The sequence below is a fragment of the Grampus griseus genome (genome assembly GCF_964374135.1).
Source record: "Grampus griseus genome assembly, chromosome: 6".
NCBI classification, from domain to species: Eukaryota; Metazoa; Chordata; class Mammalia; order Artiodactyla; family Delphinidae; genus Grampus; species Grampus griseus.
Window position 1 is genome coordinate 2,752,013 of NC_139000.1, and position 17,674 is coordinate 2,769,686.

At 66.6% G+C, this 17,674-nt stretch overlaps 1 protein-coding gene across 1 annotated transcript in view; it reads left to right on the forward strand.

Annotated features, from left to right (window-relative positions):
- RXRA (retinoid X receptor alpha) overlaps positions 1–17,674 on the forward strand; it is a 96,077-nt gene that overhangs the window by 65,265 nt on the left and 13,138 nt on the right. Inside the window, exons 2-4 of the mRNA XM_082655749.1 lie at positions 4,252–4,517; positions 10,217–10,367; positions 10,796–10,975. Coding sequence (XP_082511875.1) covers positions 4,252–4,517; positions 10,217–10,367; positions 10,796–10,975 — 597 coding nt within the window. The remainder of the gene's footprint in view (positions 1–4,251; positions 4,518–10,216; positions 10,368–10,795; positions 10,976–17,674) is intronic.

Below are 17,674 nucleotides of genomic sequence, written 5' to 3' on the forward strand. Positions count from 1 at the left end.
TCTCAGAGGGACCTCAGGGCCCACCTGGTTGGCCACTCCTGAGTGGTGGCTGTAGTTTCTGCTTGCATACAGCTGCGACGGGGAACTCACTATCGAGGAGCAGCCTGTGCCCTTGTCAGTTACCATGAGAACATTCTTTATTTTAACTTTACTGAATGTAACTTTTCACACCCATATACTCTGGGGGCCCAGGGAGTTACTGCTCTCCTGCTCTGGGCGCCGAGCATTCCAGGGCATTCCATCTCTGCTCCATGGCTTCCCTGTCTGGACTCCAGGTATTTGCATTTTAGAGTCAGTTTTATGGCCTGAAACGCTTTTTGTGCCAAGGGAGAGATCTGTCCATCACCTCTTCCACGCAAGCCTTCCTGAACTGAATCTGGCAGCTCTTTGAAGTCCCTTTGCCTCTGTTGGGGCTGCTGGGATGTCCTCCTGCCTGGACGGGGGCCTGTCTCTTGTTGGAGGTCCCTGTGCGCTCCCGGGCCGTGGTCTCCTTCCCTGGAGTCCTGAGTCTCACAGATTACTGCTGGTCCCCAGGGGCATGGAGGGTGTAAAGCGGTGTGAGGTGCTGGGTTCAGGCCTGGCGAGGCCCGGGTTCTTGGGCGGCGGTGGGGGGGGGGAGGAGTCGGCAGTTGGGTTTTGCCCCACCCTCCGAGGCCCCGTGTGCCCCCTTGGGTGGGGAGAGCTGGGTGTCAGCAGCTCCCAGGGTGGGGTCTGGGCCTGAGCCTGGTGTCCCGCAGCCCAGGATCAGATAAGCGTGTGGTGACCGCTGGTGACAAGTCCCCTGCGAGTCCAAAGTATGGCTTCAAGAATAGCGCCTTATCGCACCTACTGTTTATCAGTGGGTGGGGACAGATAGTGGCCCGGAAAAGGCAGAGCCTGTGTGCACGTGGAGGGCAGGGCGGGGCCTCTCTGCGAGCAGGGGGTGTTTAGGCATTTTTCCCTTTTCCTCCTAACGTTCCCTTCCTGGCCAGACTCCAGAGGACTCCAGAAAATACCCCCTGCCCGTTGTCACCCAGGCTCCGGGAAAGTGTCTGCTGTGGAGGTTCTGTGTCAACAGGAAGGGCCCAGAGTGGGGGTCGTTGAGGTGGATCTTGGCCGGGGTGGCCCCTCCCAGGGGCTCACAGTCCCTGGTTTGGAGCAGTTGCTGTACACGTGACCCTGGGGCTCAGAGAATGGGGGCTGGGCTCAGGAACCGGGCCCCGACCTTTGCATTTGGGAGACGGGCCACACGCAGAGGCTGGAGGCTGGTGCCCCTTCCCCTGGCCCCCCCTTTTTACCGGAGGCCCCCCGCCCCCCTGTACCCGGCCCCTCCTGTCTTGCCCAGTTTCCCTCCATCTCGTTGTTGCCCTCCTCACGGTTCCCGGACTCGAGGGGCTGCAGAAGCTTTGGGGTGCAGCCTGGTAGCTGTCGGTCTAAGGAGCCACTTCCCTCCCTCCTTCCTTCCGGCCAAAGCTTTCTCTTGCCTCTCCCACCCCTTCCTGCCAGGGAGCAACAAACAAACAAATAAGCAAACAGCTCAGGCCGCGTAGGCCCAGCGTGGACCTGGGGAGCCTCTTCTGCAGCTGTGTGAACGGGAAGCCCGGCTCCCCACACCCCGCAGGTGTGGCCGGTCCGCAGCAGAGGCCCCGACAGGCTCTGGGCCCCATGGCGCTCCCGGCTGCACTCTACCCCTTAAGGAGAGCAGCCCCTGAGAAGTCCCCCACCCCGTCCTCTTCTCCCATTCAGAGCCCCCCAGTTCCCCCAAGATTTCCGGGCAGCGGGTGGAGGTGAGGAAGCTGTGAGAATCCCGGAGTGCTGTCTCCCTCTTGGCCCCAGACCCCCATCTCGTTCCCAGAGGCTGGGGAGAAGAATGGGCTGCTCCCCTAGGGTGGCCAGGCCCTCAGGCTTCTGGACGCGCTGCTGGGGTTGGGACCCCTGTCCGATCGAGAGCCCCAGCAGTTGCCCCCCGTGCTCTCTGGTGGAGATGTCTGCAAAACAGATGTTGTAATGTCCATCTTGCTTCCCTTGCCCTCCCCGCCTGAAGTTGGAGGCGTGCTTCTCGGGACTGAGTAAAGGGGAGGGGCCAGCGCTAGCCTGCATCCTGCAGGGTGGGCTTGGACAGGGACCAGCTGGCTCAGGGTTCCTCATGCAGGGGTGGTCAGGGCCAGGTGAAATGGGCGTTCCAGTTGTCCCAGGGGCCTGGTAGAAAGAACCGTGGCTGCTCGGCCTAGGGGCAGCTGCAGGTTTTGGGGCGTGTGCCTGGGTAACTTTTGCACCTTCCCTGTGCCCGTTTCCTTGTCTGTCACAGGTGGGTGGACAGGGTCGCAAGCGTTCAGTGAGGTCAAGGATGTGCAGCCAGACCTTGTGGGTGCAGGGAGCTTAATGACTAATAGGGCTGGCTTGCAGTACCCATCTCTGCCAATAGGTGCCGCCATCTGGTTCTGGAATTTTAAGCTCTTATTTTCAAGTTCAGTGAAATGGTTTATTCCCAGTTCTGTGAATGGCAACGGTTTCAGACGGATCAGATGAGGCTCTTTTGCTGGTGCAGTGGCAGGCAGGCCCCCACTCCCTGGCTGGGAATTCCAGGCCCCCTTCCCGTGCCCCTCCTCCCTCAGAGGGCAGGCAAGGGAGGAGGTGCCCAGCAGGCTGGGGGTTACAGGATGGAAATGGGCAAGTGCTCCCAGAGAAGGGGGTCGCCAGGGTTGGCAGAGCCTCCCATGTTCCTGCGGGGACCACCCCACCCCACAGGCTGGCCACCGCCCAGCACCTCCATGGACAAGTTCACAAGGCCCTGGAGGAAGCTCGGCTCTGGCCGGGGTCGGGTCTGCCCGGCCCTGACTGTTGGTAGCGGTGTCCTGCAGCCTGTCCCCGAGACTCAGTTTGCACCGGTGACCAAAGTGGGTGAGAGGACTCGGGGGTGATGCACAAACAAACAAGGCTTCTTCCTGCCCCAAGCCTGGCGCTCAGGGACCGCTCGGGGCACGGCCGCTCCGAGATTCAGGCAGGCGAAGTTCTCCTGCGGCTATTGCTGGTGCAAGCTGGGCACGTCCCCCGACTTGGGGGTACGTGGACGGGGGCCGCCCGATCACACCTGTGGCCCGCTCGACTTCTCAGAAGCATGTGTGATCACTGCAGGCCTGGCGGGAAGGGCCCGAGAGACCATTTTGCAGATGGGAAGGCTGAGGCCCACCGAGGGGGCGTGGCTTGCTCAGGACACCCTGCCAGAGGCCGGACTGGACTAGCTGTGGCCTGCAGCTCTGACTCATGCTGCCTTGTTTGGGCCTCTCTGAGTTCCCCAGGGCCTGCTCAGGCCCCAGGGCAGTGGATTCACCCGGAGAGCCTCCTTCCTGGGGAAGCTTCTCGTTGAGCCCTCAGGGTAGGAAGGGGAGGCCCAATTAGTGCCTGGTGGGGCTCTGAAACCCCTGGCATGAAAGGCTGGCGTGTGGGAGGTCCCGGCCTCTCACTGCCGCAGCCTCTGTGGGTTGCCCGTCTGCAGGCCTGGTGCACACCTGGGCCCCCTCCACCAGGCCTGCCTGGAAGCTCCCCTGCCTCAGGCCGCACGCCACCAGGCCTGGGCACACAGGAAGCTGTATTCTTTGGGGCCCCGTGAGGTAGAGGGGCCTGGGGGCCTGTTGTCTTGGCCACCGTCGCTGGGGTACCTGAGCAGGCCCAGGCTGTGTGCTGGGCCTGCCCTGCCGTGGGCAGCGGTAAGAACACAGGGCCTCAATTCCCCATCTGTAAAATGGGATAATAGGACCGCCGTGTACCTCCTAACTGCGTGCGTTCATCTCTGCTGAGGACATGCACTGTTTCTGCTACACAGTGGGTGTTCCGAAAATGTCAGCCTTCATTATTTTTATTATCCCCAGACTTTCACCTTGACCCCCTGAGTAGATGGGCAGAGGGGCTGGCAACTCCCGGCCACCAGGCGTTCCAGGTGGACAGGCCTGGGGTGCTGAGGGTTCCAGGGGCAGCCATCTGGCCTCCCTGCCCAGACAGGCATCTGAGAGCAGCTGTCAGCCTGCTTCTCCTGCATCTGCCTGGGGCCCAGCCTGAACCTTAAAGTTGGGCCAGGTGGGGCTGGTGCCTTGGAGGGGAGCTCTGGGCATGGCTGGACTGGCCTCGTGTTGCTGGGGAGCCGTAGGGTTGCAGTGGGGGTCCCTTGCCCTTCCACGGCCTAGTGTGGTAGCTGTGGCCTGAGGGGTAGCGGGCCAGGCTGTATCCCTCAGGTGTGGATTCCTGACTGGCCTCCTGTGGCTTCTTGTCTTACAGACTTCTCCACGCAGGTGAACTCCTCTTCCCTCAACTCCCCCACGGGGCGCGGCTCCATGGCCGCCCCCTCGCTGCACCCCTCCCTGGGGCCCGGCATCGGCTCCTCGCTCGGCTCCCCGGGACAGCTGCACTCGCCCATCAGCACCCTGAGCTCCCCCATCAACGGCATGGGCCCGCCCTTCTCGGTCATCAGCTCCCCCATGGGCCCCCACTCCATGTCCGTGCCCACCACACCCACCCTGGGCTTCGGCACCGGCAGCCCCCAGGTAAGTGCGGGGGCGGGGCCTGGACCAGAGGGACGGGGCCTGGCTTTACCCACATAGTCCTGTGGACCCTGGGAGGCAGGTGCTGTCACTTCTCCCTTTCCTCTCTGGAAACAGTGTCAGAGAGGCAGCTTTCGCCTGGGTTTGAGCTCAGGTCTGGCCGACTCCTGTGCCCGTGGCCCTCGGGGGTCAGTGACCGAGCTTCCTCGCCGGCCCTCTGTCCCAGCGAGGCCCCCTCCAGTGCGGGGGGGACCTGCCCCTAGGACTCAGAGCTCTGTAGGGTGGGGACTCCTAGGTCCTCAGGCTGAAGCCGCCTACCTGGAGCCCCGTCATCCCCTGGCCTGCCCTTCTTGTGCCCAGGCCCGGACCCTTCCCCACACGGGGTGTCTCGGTGCTCCCTGCCCCGACCCCCAGGCTCGGGCAGACGCTGCCTCCTCGGGGGTGCCAGGCCTGAGGCTCATCTGCCGGGCTTGGTGGTCTCTGTGGTTGTGTTTGCCCAGATGCTCCTCTGAACAGCCTGGCTTTCGGGGTTGGGTCCAGATCAGGAAGCTGCTGGCACCTGGTGGGCCTGACTCAGCCAGTTCTTGCCGTGGGGACCCCCGAGGCCTGGTCCACCCTCCCCTGGGCGCTTCTCGTCTGAACCCCTGCAGAGCTGTCCTGAGTGCCCAGGACCCCTGCTAGGCATCTCCTCTCCTGGCTCTGGGGGTTTCCTGGTGGATTTCTCACTGGATGCCTGGGAGATCTGCTGAATCCCAGGGGTCTTCCCTCTTTCTGGGGCTCAAACTGTCCTTTTGGACATTGGTGGGGCCCCCTTTCCTCTGAGTGTCGTTCAAGTCTGGGTCCAGCTTTCATCCCCGTAGAGGGAGGCCCCCTTAGAGGAGGGCTCCGTGGGGGAGGCTCTGGGAGCTGTTTCCACGGGGCTGCAGGACAGCGGCCAGAGAGGGACTCGGGCGCAGGCTCCACGGCCCAGAGCTGCACAGCTAGTCGTGTCAGCGTGTCCCGTGGGCTCCCTGCTGCCCATGGAGCCACGCCGCCTGCAGGACAGCCCTCCCCCGCTCCATCAGCTGGGCCTGTCCAGAGCTGCACAGCTAGTCGTGTCCGCGTGTCCCGTGGGCTCCCTGCTGCCCACGGAGCCACGCCGCCTGCAGGACAGCCCTCCCCCGCTCCATCGGCTGGGCCTGTCCAGAGCTGGTCGTGGAGCACCTGGCTGGCTCTTCCAGGGCCACCTCATCAGCCCCTTTGTGCCTGGAGGACGGGTGCAGAGGAGCTCGGGCCTCAGGTGGCCCCTCATGTCACCTGTCGCCAGAAGCAGGCAGAAGGCCGGAGGTGTTGGCACGGGGGTCTTGGCTGCCTTCCTGGGCCCGGCCGTGCCCTTGTGAGCGTATGGCCGCCACAGCCTGACGATGCTGCTCGACGGGAGGGCACACGAGGGCTGGGCCTGCACCCTGTCCCCTGGGAACCAGGACAGAGGCGGCACCTGCTGGCTCCCAGGGAGGGCCCCGGGAGGCTCCTTGCTGGCCCCCGGGCCCGGTGCCTGCCCTGCACGCCCCGCGGGCACGCGTTCGGCAGGAGCCTGGGTGTGGAGTCTGGAGCAAGGGCTGTGCGGGGGCAGGGCCCGAGGGTGGCAGTGATGCCCCCCAAACCTTGAGGGAGCCTGGTGCCCCCGGGCACTGGTAGCCTGTCTGGGGGCAAGGGTGGGCGGTGCTGGCAAGTGGCGGTTTGGGGCCACGTCCACCCTGTTCTCTGTTGTTCTCTGCACACAGCCAGGTGCCTGGCACACGGTGGGTGCTTGTTGAACGCGGGTTGCTTGTGAGCGAGGGGCCGCAGGTCCCGTGAGGCTGATGAGGGGATGAGGGCAGGAGTGGAGCTTAGGAGGGGGTGAGGGTGGGGAACAAACCCCGTGTGCCCTTCTGGTCAGCCGTCCACCTGTTCCTCCGTAGGTCGATCAGGCCGCAGTTGGTTTAGCCGTGGTCTGAGCCCCGTGCGCGGCCTCAGCCCCCCCGACCCCTGCCTCCACCCCTGCCCCCGTAACTCCTTCCCTGGGCCCTGAGTTCAGCTTCTAGGCTTCAGCAGTTTGTCTTGGAAACCTGGGGTTCCCCAGATTCATGGAAGTGTGGGTGGAGCTCGAGGGGGACATGCCCCCACACCCTGCCTCAAAACCACAACCGCAAAGTCACAGAGCCGGAAGCAGTGAGGCTTTCTGACTTCTGCTGTCAGGGAGGGCCTCCTCCTCGACCCCACCCTGCAGGGAAATGGAAACGGCGCGGGGGTGGGTCTGGGCAGGGCCAGGCTGGACCTCAGGTGCCGTTGCCGAGTTGCCCCGCCTCTCTGCCCGGGTTCGGGGGCTCCATCAGCCCAGGGAGCATTCCCCACCACATCCCGGAGCCCGCCCACAGGGCCTGGCACGTGTGGGCGCCTCAGTCCCCTGGCCTCACCAGCCTGGCGAGCCTCCCTGGAGCAGGGCCTGCGTGGTCCCTGCCTGTCCTCGCCGTGGGCACCGCGGCTGGGAGGCCTCTGTGATGGGGTGTCCGGCAGGCCACGTGGGCTTCACGGCGTTCGCCACCTGCCTTGATGGGCAGACGGAGGCCAGCGGGGCCAAGGGCCTGCCACCCCGTCCTGACCGTGGGGGATGGGCTGGGAAGGAAGGGCACGGTGGGCGTGGAAGAGAGGGGCGGCGAGGAGGCTTGGGGGGCCCTGATGGAGCCGGGTGGTTATTTCAGTAAGTCCTGTAGGCTCCGCGGGAACTGAGATACCTGCCAAGGATGTGAAAGGGGAAATGGGATGGGACCCCCATCCTGGGCACGCCAGGGAGTCTTTGGCCTCCAGAAGGGGCTGTTGGTGCCCCGGGTCTCCTAGGACACGTGACGGAGTGCAGGAGGGGAGCCGTCCCCCATAGGTGCGGGGGACGCTTTGAGCCCACGGTGGGTGGGTGTGCGTGTCTGGCAGAACAAGGCACCCCGCGCTCTGTCCTGGGGGCTGTGAACCAGTCCAAGGCCCACCAGCTTGGGGCTAGGGAGGGAGAAGGGCGACCCCTGTCCCCCTCAGCCTTGCCATGGCGGCCGTGCCAGGACCCACCAGTTGAGGCAGAGAAGGGAAGTGGAGGCCCCAGGCCCGGGGTGAGGATAGGGCTACAGCCAGCCGACATCTTCACACCCGTGCAGGGTCTCCTAGGGCTCCCCAGAGCCTCTGGGCTGACTGCTGTGCCCACGGGAAGGAAGCCTGAGCCCGGGAGGGCAGGGATGCCCTCAGCGTGTGGCCTGGGAGCCAGCTTGGCCGCGACACTGACCGTGACTGACGGCTCCATCCATCCTGCCTGCAGCTGCTTCCCTGGTGCTGCGGCCTGCCTGTTTCCTTAGGGGAGGTGCCGGGCCCAAGGGCCTGCACGTGGGGGCCTGGGAGAGAGGACAGGTGGCCCCTACCCACCCGGCATGGTTTGAGCAACCACAGAAAGAGGAAACGCCCGAGCTCCTCTCCTCGGTGCCGCCTAGCGGATCCAGAGCCGCGTGGAGTCGCGGCCGGGCTCCCGCAGCCCGAGAGAGGCCTCGGGCCAGCCTCCAGCCTGCGCCCGCTGCTCCCACGCACCCAGTGGCCCCTCAAGGCCTGCCGCCGGCCCCTGCTGCTGACCCTCCACTCCCAGCCGCACGGATTTCCTGCCCTTTTCCCAACAGTCCTTTGGTTTCCCCACCTCCAGACGTCTGCTCCGGGGGTGGGGGGGCCCTCTGCCTGGGACGCCGCCTTCCATTGTCCGCGGCCCAGCTGGCCTAGCGGCGGCCCCCGGAAGCCCGAGTGCTAACGCAGGGGCTGCTGCGCCCCAGGCCGGCTTCGTGAGCTCTGCTGCTGGCGCTGCCCGCGAGTCGCTCCGTCATCTCAGCGGCAGCCCTGGGATGGAGGCACTCAGTTTTCTCCAGTTTCTACGCGAGGAGCGTCAGGCCCAGAGCGATTAGATGATTTCCCTACAGTCACACAGGGAATGGAGGAGGCAGAATCCCGCGATAAGCTGTGGCCGTCCCGCCTACGGCCGTGGGCGAGCTCTGCAGGCTGGGCAGGGCGCGTTCCTCGGGGCCTCGGGCGCCTGGCTGGATGCTCAGCGGATGGTCTGGTGGCTGGGATCACCGAGCAGCTCTGGGCCGGCCCGTCCCCTGGGGCCCTGGTTGTCCCTTTTGCCGTGTGCGGGGAGTCCCTCAGCGCTTGTGGCTCCCAGGGGCCTGAGCTCACACCTGCTCGGCCACTTAGCACCCGTGGGCTCTCTGCTGGTCCCCTGACCTCCCTGAACCTCCGTGTCCACTCTGGAAAGGGGAGGGCAGCTCTCCCTGCTCACTAGGGGCTTTCCACGTGACAGCTGCCGTGCACAGTGGCCCTTAGCAAACAGTCGGCGCCCCTGCTTAGTTGAGGCTCATCTGGGAGGTGCTCCTGAAGCCTGCAGGTCCTGCGGGGGCGGTTGGAGGTGTGGGGTACGTGTTCTTGGGTGCAGTGGGGTCCTCTGGACGCCCTCTCGCCCCACCTCCTGCATCTTGACAGCCCCAGGTGGCCGGGGCTGGCCTCCCGGCCTCCTTGCAGCCCCCCGCGAGTCCCGTGGGGTTAAGTGACCTGACAGAACCACAGCCCACCTGAGCAGAAGAATCCAGACCTGTCCAGGGCTGGAAGAATCCCTGCAGGCGCTGGGGCTGGTGTGAAACAGCCTTTGGGATGGTTTGTGCTTTGAGCACCCGGCTCTTCCCGTCCCGTGAGAAAGGGGGATGGGAGTAGGGGGTTGGGGGCCGCGGGGAAGGAAGGGGGTGAGGTTCCCTTGTGCAGGAGGGGTCCAGCCTGGGGCGACCGGGGGGCAGCGTGGCAGCTGCAGTCCATCCAGAGACATCGTAGGACCTGACTTCCGCCTTTGTCAGGGGTTTGCAGAAGTCGGGGTGCTGGGGGGCCGCCCAGCTGGCGTCCTGGCGCCTGTGGGGACCGGCTGGCGCGCAGGATGCGGCGGGAAGCACCTCGGGGCCCTTGGCGCTGATGGGAGAGCTGGGGTGGGCGCAGCGGAACCAAAACTGCTGTGTCATTGCAGCCGCAGCAGCTGTTGCCAGGGTGACTGGTGAGTTTCCCACCCTTCTTCCTGGAGCAGTGTCAGGATGGCGGGAGGGATGGAGGGGTGTGTGTGTGTGTGTGTAAGGGATGTTGTCTCCTCCCTCTCTCCTTGGGTCACACGATCCAAGACCCCTACCCTGCCTGCCGAGGCCGGGGCAGTGTGGCCTGCTGGTGGACCCTGGATCTCCTCCCTCCTTGCTGGGACCAGGCTTCAGTGCCCATCTATGGGTTGGGAGTCCCCAAAGCGCCTGCCTCACCGGAGGATCCCAGCGCTCTCGCTGTCCTGTCGGGGGAGCGCCCAGGAATGGCAGGCGGTTCTTATTTAGGTGGGCGAGGGGCAGAGGGTGTGAGCAGGGGCCTTGCGGGTCCTCCTTCGAGCCTGGGGTTCTGCGGGAGGGTCGGGCCCTGAGGGCAGGACGGCCTCCTCCGGCCTGGCTGAGGAAGTGGTGCCCGGCTTCCCGCCTGCGCTCAGCGGGGCTGGGCCCTGCCGCTCCGCGTGGCTTGGGGTGGGCAAGGCCCCTCTCTGAGCCTCAGTTTCTCTCTCAGTAAAGGGGGTGTGTGGCAGCACCTTCCTGGCCCAGCAGCAGGTGCCTCGCAGCAGCCTGCCAGGGCTGACCCCGGCTTCCCCCCCTCAGCTCAACTCGCCCATGAACCCCGTCAGCAGCAGCGAGGACATCAAGCCCCCGCTGGGCCTCAACGGCGTCCTCAAAGTCCCGGCCCACCCCTCGGGGAACATGGCGTCCTTCACCAAGCACATCTGTGCTATCTGCGGGGACCGCTCCTCAGGTAGGCCGCGAGGGCACAGTGGGGACGGCAGGGCCCCCGACCAACAGGGGGCTGCTCGGAGCTCCGAGCCGCGCACCCGGGACCTTCTAGTGTGTCCACGTCCGGGAGGTGGTAAGCGGCAGCGTGGCTTTGAGGCTTCCAGAGACGAGGCAGCTGTGGTGGTGACGATGGCGTGGGGGCAGCAGGGCTGTGCCCGGGGTGAAGGGCCCTTCGCGTCCCACTCCCGAGCCCGGCAGCCCCGGGGGCAGGACGGCCGACCTCCTCGGGCCGCCATCTCAGACGCGGAGACGGCGAGGACCCCAGGGTCCAGGTCTTGGGCGGGGCCGGGATGCAGCCCTGCTGCGCTCCCAGGCTGGCTCCCTTACCCCAGTGGGACGAGCCCCTTCTGCCAGTTGGCCGCAGGCTGCTCACGGCCGCCCCGCCTGCAGGCAAGCACTATGGGGTGTACAGCTGCGAGGGCTGCAAGGGCTTCTTCAAGCGGACGGTGCGCAAGGACCTGACCTACACCTGCCGGGACAACAAAGACTGCCTGATTGACAAGCGGCAGCGGAACCGGTGCCAGTACTGCCGCTACCAGAAGTGCCTGGCCATGGGCATGAAACGCGAAGGTAGGTGGTGCTGGCCCTCTCCCCTCTCGGAGCACAGGGTGTGGCTCTGGACTTGGCGGTTGCGCGGACCTCCTTTGCATACCTCTGATGACGGGGTGCTCACTCCCTCCAGAGGTGGCGGCTGCTGCTCTGTTGGCAGCACATCTCCGGAGGCTGTGAGCTCACTTACCGGCTCTTTCCTGAGTACCTGCTGTGTGCTAGGCTCTGGGATTACGGAAGAGACACTCTCGGCCCTGCCTGCTGGCGGCTCTCAGCCCCGCTGGGGACAGACATTGATCAGAGCCTCTTCAAGGTCATAGTGGGCCTGGCCGAGCGCCTGGGCTCTGGGAGAGGCAGAGGCAGAAGCAGCGGGAGCCAAGGCTGGGGGTGGGAGATGCGGGCGCTGAATGCGCGAGCCTGGGAAGACGTGCGTGCGGGTCCTGGAGCCGTGATCCCGCTGCTCAGTAGGGGCCGGTCGAGGAGACCCGGGCCCGGGGTGGGGCAGGGAACTCCAGAGACCATCGGGACGTTCCCAAGCCTGCTGGACGCCAGCTGGGCCTGGACTGTGCTTCCTCCTGCAGATCTGGCCGGGGTGCCTGGCGACCCCAGGTCCTCCCAGCAGAGGGACTCGGGCCGCGGGTCTCTCGGCCTCGAGTTGTGACGTTTATTAGGGGCGGGTGGGGGCGTGTAGCGCGGAAGGCCGCTCCCCTGAGGTCGCTGAGCTTGTCAAGCTGTCCAGCCAGACCTGGGCCGGAGCGCAGGGTGGCTCCTCGTGGCCCTTGGCCGTCCGTGGGCCTCGGTTTCCCCAGTGCAGGTTCGGTGGCCCCTGTATTCTGGGTGGCTTCTCTCAGTTTGGTCTGCGTCTCTGCTTGAGTGTCTCGCGCCTGGGGCCTCGCGGGTTTAGGAGGTGCTGTCTGGGATCCCTTCTCCGCTGCGGCTGTTCCCATGGTCCACGCGTGGCTTGCCTCCTTCCCACCGGCTTCTGTCGGGGTCTCGGGCTGGCGTCTCACCACCGAGGACTGTTCTCTCGTGGGGACTGCAGTTTTCATCTCCTTTCACTTGTTTCTCTCTTCAGCCCCACTTGTTCTTGCTGAGAAACCGAAACCTCAGCTGGGCCGTGTGGTCCTGCAGGATTTGCTCCTTGAGGCCGCGAGGCTGCCTGTGCAGTGCAGTGATGTGATGGGGCTCGGTGGTAGCCGCTGGTGAGGGGCAGGGTGCCTCCTGGGCTTCAGCGTGAGCGAGGGGCCGGCCTGGGCTCCGGGCCTTCCTGATCAGGGTACGTGTTCCATGGAGACCTTGGCCCACCCTTCTTTGTGTGGGTGGAGAAGCTGAGGCCCAGAGAGTCCAGGGCTTGTCCAAGGTCACATGTCGGGCTGGAGCCTGGGCTTCTGGCTTCCAGTGCAGATCTATTCCTTTAGACCATCAGGAGGGCAGAGGAAGCATGTGCCTGGCTGGGGGAGGCCTGTGCCCAGCCCCGGTTCCTCTGGCCACCCTTTGTAGTCAGGGTAGACTTCCTGGAGGTGGTGAGTGCAGCGTGGTTCCTGAAGGATGGAAACTTGGGCAGGGGGCAAGCGTGTGGTGGGCAGCGGATCAGTCTGCATCCAGATGTGGAGCCTGGCCAGAGGGGAGGTGCCAGTGTGCTGAGGGGAGGTGGGGCCCTGACATGCAGCTGCGGCTCGGGGCTCCCTGTGGGCACCACGGTGTAGAGTGAGGTCACTCTCCTGCTGAGCTGGCCACCCCGGGCACCTGGTACCACGCCGGGCGCTGGGCACACAGCAGCGAGCCATGGGCATCCGTCCGTTCACAGTGACCGTCGGACAGCCAGGCAGGGCCCCCCAGGTGTGATCAGTGCTGCCTTGGGGGAAGCCCAGGGCACTGTGGGAGCCCAGAGTGGGCCCCTGGCCCAGCCGTGGACATCAGGCAAGGCTTGGGTGGGCAGATGTCCAGCTGACACCAGAAGAGTGGAAGAGTGTTTGGCAGACCCCGTGCCCAGCTGCCGGGGTCAGCGCACGCCGAGGCCGAGAAACTCAGTGGATGTGGCACTGTGGGGCCCCAGGGGGTGACCGTCCACGGGTCCCCAGGGCTTTCCCGGAAACGCTGACCCCCTCCTAAGGTCAGCCTGGGGCAGACCCCAGCTGCCTGCTCCCCCAAGGCCTGGGGGAGAGTGGATGACACCCCTCTCCTGTCCCAGTGGAGCTGCAGGCTCGGGGCTGGGGGGGCACCGGGTCCGACCCCTCCCCTGTGCTCACTGGGGGCTGTAGGAGCGCCTGCCGTGTGCGGAGCCTCTCTGGGGGCCCTGTCCTTGTCGCACACACTCTCAGCCGTGGTGCTGTGACGCTGTTCCCACACCTCCCGGGTGGAGAAATGGGGTGCAGGGGGGAGGGGCGCTCGCGGAGGTCTCAGGGCCACACTGGCAGGGCCGGGCTGCTCCCGTCTCTCGTCTGGTGCATAAATATGGAGCGTTGGGCGAGATCCTGAGGCAGACCTGATTTATGGGCCATTAGATAAATACCGGATCCCATCAGGACCCCCCGCACCCCCTTGCCTCTTGCTGGATTTATAAGTCACAAGCAGGCGGCCAGGACCCTCCTACACCGCCCTCTCCTGCTCCCAATACAACGTAAAACTCTCCTCACCGCCGCCGTGCGGCCCGCGAGCCCTGGGGCCACGGGAGGAGGCTCTGTCCTGGCGTGGGTGGCAGCACCCGTCGTGCTTCCCGTCGCCTGCGGGGCCCGGCCCACTGCCTCGCTCTCGGGAGGAGTGACCGGTGGCCCCGGCGCAGCCTCAGTGCCGGCCCTGCAGGGGGCTCGGTCCTGAGGCAGCCTCCTTCCTCTCTGCTGTCCTCGGCGACCCCCGCCAGGAGGGCTCCCTGGCAGTGGCAGGGCTGGTGGCAGCATGAGTTGGGGCCCAGTGGGGCCCAGGGGGACGGGGGCCTGGAGTGACACCCCAGCCTTGGCCGGGAGCACACAGGATGTGGCTTGTCCGCCCCCAGGGCCGGCCTGAGCCCTCCTAGGCGCCAGCCCCACGTGGGCGGCCATGCTGACCGGGCCGGCCTGAGCCCTCCTGGGTGCCAGCCCCACACGGGCGGCCATGCTGACCGGGCCGGCCTGAGCCCTCCTGGGTGCCAGCCCCACACGGGCGGCCATGCTGACCGGCCTCGGTGCCGCACGACCCCTGGGAGAGGCTGTGATCACACCCCTGGGGCAGGTGGGGCACAGGCTTGGGGCTGGCCCTTGGACCGGCCGACCGCAGGGAGGGCCGACGGGCACCCTGCCCCGCGCTGGTAAGGAGGGACGCGGCAGGCCCACGGCGTCTCGTGTCGGGCAACGGCAGGGGCGTGCGCACACACGCAGCCCCTGGGGGCTCGTTCCGCAGCATTCCGGGGTTGGTGGGGCCCAGGTGGGAGTTGCCCCGCGGGCCAGCCCTCCCCAGACTGAGCCCGGGCCTGTCCGCTGAGCGTGCAGCTGCAGGGCTCGGGGGCCTGCCTGTGCTCCCGTCTGAAGGGGGGAGACCTGACAGCAGCAGGCTGGAGGGGCACCCGCTGCCCCGCCTCTGCTTCCTTCTTCCTCTCTGAGGAAGGCCTCTCCCCGTTTCCTTCCTGCGCCCCATCCCCTGCCTCCGAGGGACTGGGGTGTGGAAACGGCAGTGCCTGACGCGTGTGCGCCGGCGGGCATGGCCCCGCAGCGGCTGCGGAGAGGCCCCCGCTGGTTCCCCCGCCTCCCTGTGCGGGTGGGGCGCGTGGCCTTGCCTCTCCGAGCCTCAGTTTCCACGGGGTGCATGGGGGTGTCGGCAGGCTCCCCGAAGGGCCTGTTGGGGGGAACGTGGCGGGTGCCAGCCCCGCGCCTGGCGGGTGGTGGGGTCAGAGAGTGGGGGCCGCAGCGTGTGTGCAAGCGTGTGAACCTGTGTGCGTGCCCGAGTATGTTGCACGTGATCATTCTTGTGTGCAGGCGTCTTGTCCTGGGTTGAGCCCCCTGAGGGAAGGAGGGATGTGTCCTCCGAGCTCGAGGGACATAACTCGCCCTGTGACCTCTGACAGGGACATGCCCCGCCGGCCTTGAGAAGAGGCAGCTGGGCCAGAGCCCTTGGAGAAGTCCAGCCCTGCCTGCCCCGGGGGCCATACAGGGGATGGAGGAAGGGCCCAGCCGCCGGCGGTGCCAAAGCAAAGGAGGCGGCAGGCCTGTGGTCCCCCCACCCCCACCCCGCCCAGACACCCCTCCCACCTCGCGGCTTCCTGCCCGGCCCCAGGAGCCGGAGGGCGGCAGTGGGCACTGTGCAGGTCAGGGGGCGGGGGTCCCACCCTGGCTGTGGGCTGCTGCTCCCCAGGACGTCCGGCACCAGCTGTCTCCTGACGCCGGCGACCCCGCTTATGCTGGGCGTTGAGTGCCCCTCCCAGGCGCGTGCTCGGCTGCTGGGGGTGGGTCGGCCCCGGGGGCTTTCCTGGGGATCCCGGCGTGGGGGCCCGGCCTCCTCTGCCCTCCCGGCAGCGTCCCCTCCCCGTGCCGGCCCCTCTGCCCGTGGCTCGGGGCTGGGAGGATAACGAGGCCCTGTCTTGGCCGACGCCTCCCACCCGAGGCTTCCCGGCGCCAGCGGACATAAGTCAAACACAGCCACGTCTAAGAGGTGGTCGAGCTGCCAAAGCATGAATCCCCAGCCCCTCCCCCCTGCCCCCCCACCCCCCGTGTTTAAATAAAACAATAACATTTGTAATGATGCTGCTCGGAGCGGCCCGGCCCTTCATGGCTTCAGAGCGCTTCACAGAGCGCTCGCGAATTAATTCCGGACGCCCCCACGTAGGAGGCAAGTGCTGAGGGACCCCCACCTGCCACCCTGTCCCGTCTGGAAGGGGAGGAGAACCCCTTAACTGGGCCGCGTCATGGGGACCGTGCGCGTCCCGAGGGCGCCTCCTGCGGATCCAGCCTGGAGGCTGGTGCCGACCTCGTCCCTCTGTGGCTGGGGAAGCTGGGGCACTGAGAGGCTAGGGGCTCGCCCGGGGCCACACAGCAGTTGGGGCAGAGCAGCGTCTGATTCCAAAGCCTGTAGCTTGAAGCCGCCTGTTCTCCTGAGGGCTCAGCCGCACCCCTTTGGTGCTCTGGGCCTGTTTCCCCACCTGCTCAAACGTGCCTCTCAGCTGTGTCCCGGCTCTGAGGAGTTAGGGTTCTGTTCAGAGGACAGACCCTGGGGACCCCCACCCTCAGGGTCTCAGGGACACCGGCCTGCCAGGGTCCCCATCATTCCGGATGCTGGTCCAGCTCAGCCTGTGGCTGCCGCCCACCGGGTCCACTCTTCTGGTCTGTGACCCCGTCCCCTGTAGCAGACGGCGACACGAGGAGGTGCCCTGCTCCAGCCCGGCATCCACTGTGTCGGAAGAGGCCAGAGCCAGGCCGGCCAGCTTGAGCTCCCCATCCAGCCCCACCGGCTGTCAGACTTTCCAGAAGCACCAGGCTTGCAAAAACTCTGACTCGAGGCCTCCCGCCTGGCTCCGGGGCCCAGCTGGTGGATCTGAAGCGTGGGCCGGCCCTCTGTCCCGAGTCTCGCCACACGGATGGAGAATCTCTCGCTCGAGTCAGCGTTTGCGTCTTGGAGAGCGCAGCCGCTGCAGGGGCCATCCCTAAATAGCCATTTGTGGAGGCGGGAAGGATGCAGGGCCGGCCCTCAGGGAGCCCCGTGGCCCGGAGAGGGTCTGAACGGTCGTCGGCGGGGCCGGCGTGGTGGAGAGGGGTCCACGTGGACTGTTGCAGAGCTGTGGGCGGTGTCCCAAGAATTGCACGGGCCCGGGGGACCCCCAGAGAGCAAGAGAGGGAGCCCTCACGCCCCCAGGCTTGGAGGACGGAGCGGGGCTGGGCCGGCAGAGCCCCTAGAGCTGTGGCCTGAGGAGGAAGTGACCGCTGAGAACCGTGGCCGGGCAGGGCGGGCGCCAGAGCCGCGGACCCCCTCCTCCCTCCTGCTGGTCCCCTGCGTTTGCGAGACCCACCCGAGGCCAAGGGTGAGAGGGCCCGGGGTGAGGCCCCGAGCTCGGGCCCCGGAGCTGGGCAGGGCAGGTGGGTCTGGAGGTACGCGTGGGGGGCAGTCCCGTGACAGCGGCGTCTGCGGGAACAGGGCACTGTTTTGCCCAGTCCAGACTTCCTGCAGGGGAGGGTAAGCCTCGACGGAGGCCCAGAGGGGTGATGGCACGTGGGAAGTCCCCCGAGGGGCCGCGCCCTCCCGGCTTCCGGAAGGCTCCATGCTGGGGGCTGCGTGCAGGGCCTTCCCCTCGGTGGGGCTGGGAGTGTGTGAGAGGTTTCACTGCCGCCCTCGGGAAGTCGCCTCGCATAAGCTCCTGCTCTGCCTTGGGGTCTCCAGGGGCCCCAGGAAGCCTTGTGTGGGGTGGGGGCTGAGGAGCTGGTCCTGAGGAGGCCGTGGGCGCCCTGGGAGTGTCGGGGGACGTCTGGACATCTGCTCTGGCTCAGCAGAGCAGGACCAAGGGAGGGCGGCCGGCGGCGGTGGCGGGCCCCGTCCTGGCGCTGCGGCCCTCGCTTAGTGGCATCTGGCGCGTCCCTGGGGAGGCACAGGCCCAATATGCCCAGGGGCTCCCCCGTGCTGGTGCTGTGTGGGCAGCCTCTCCCACCCCGCCAGGCCTCCTTTCCCCGGGTCCAGGGCCCTTGGTGTCCCCAGCAGAGGAAGCGGGGGTGTGAGGGCCAGCAGAGGGCGCTGCAGAAGCCCCCGGGAGCCTTCCTGTGTCTT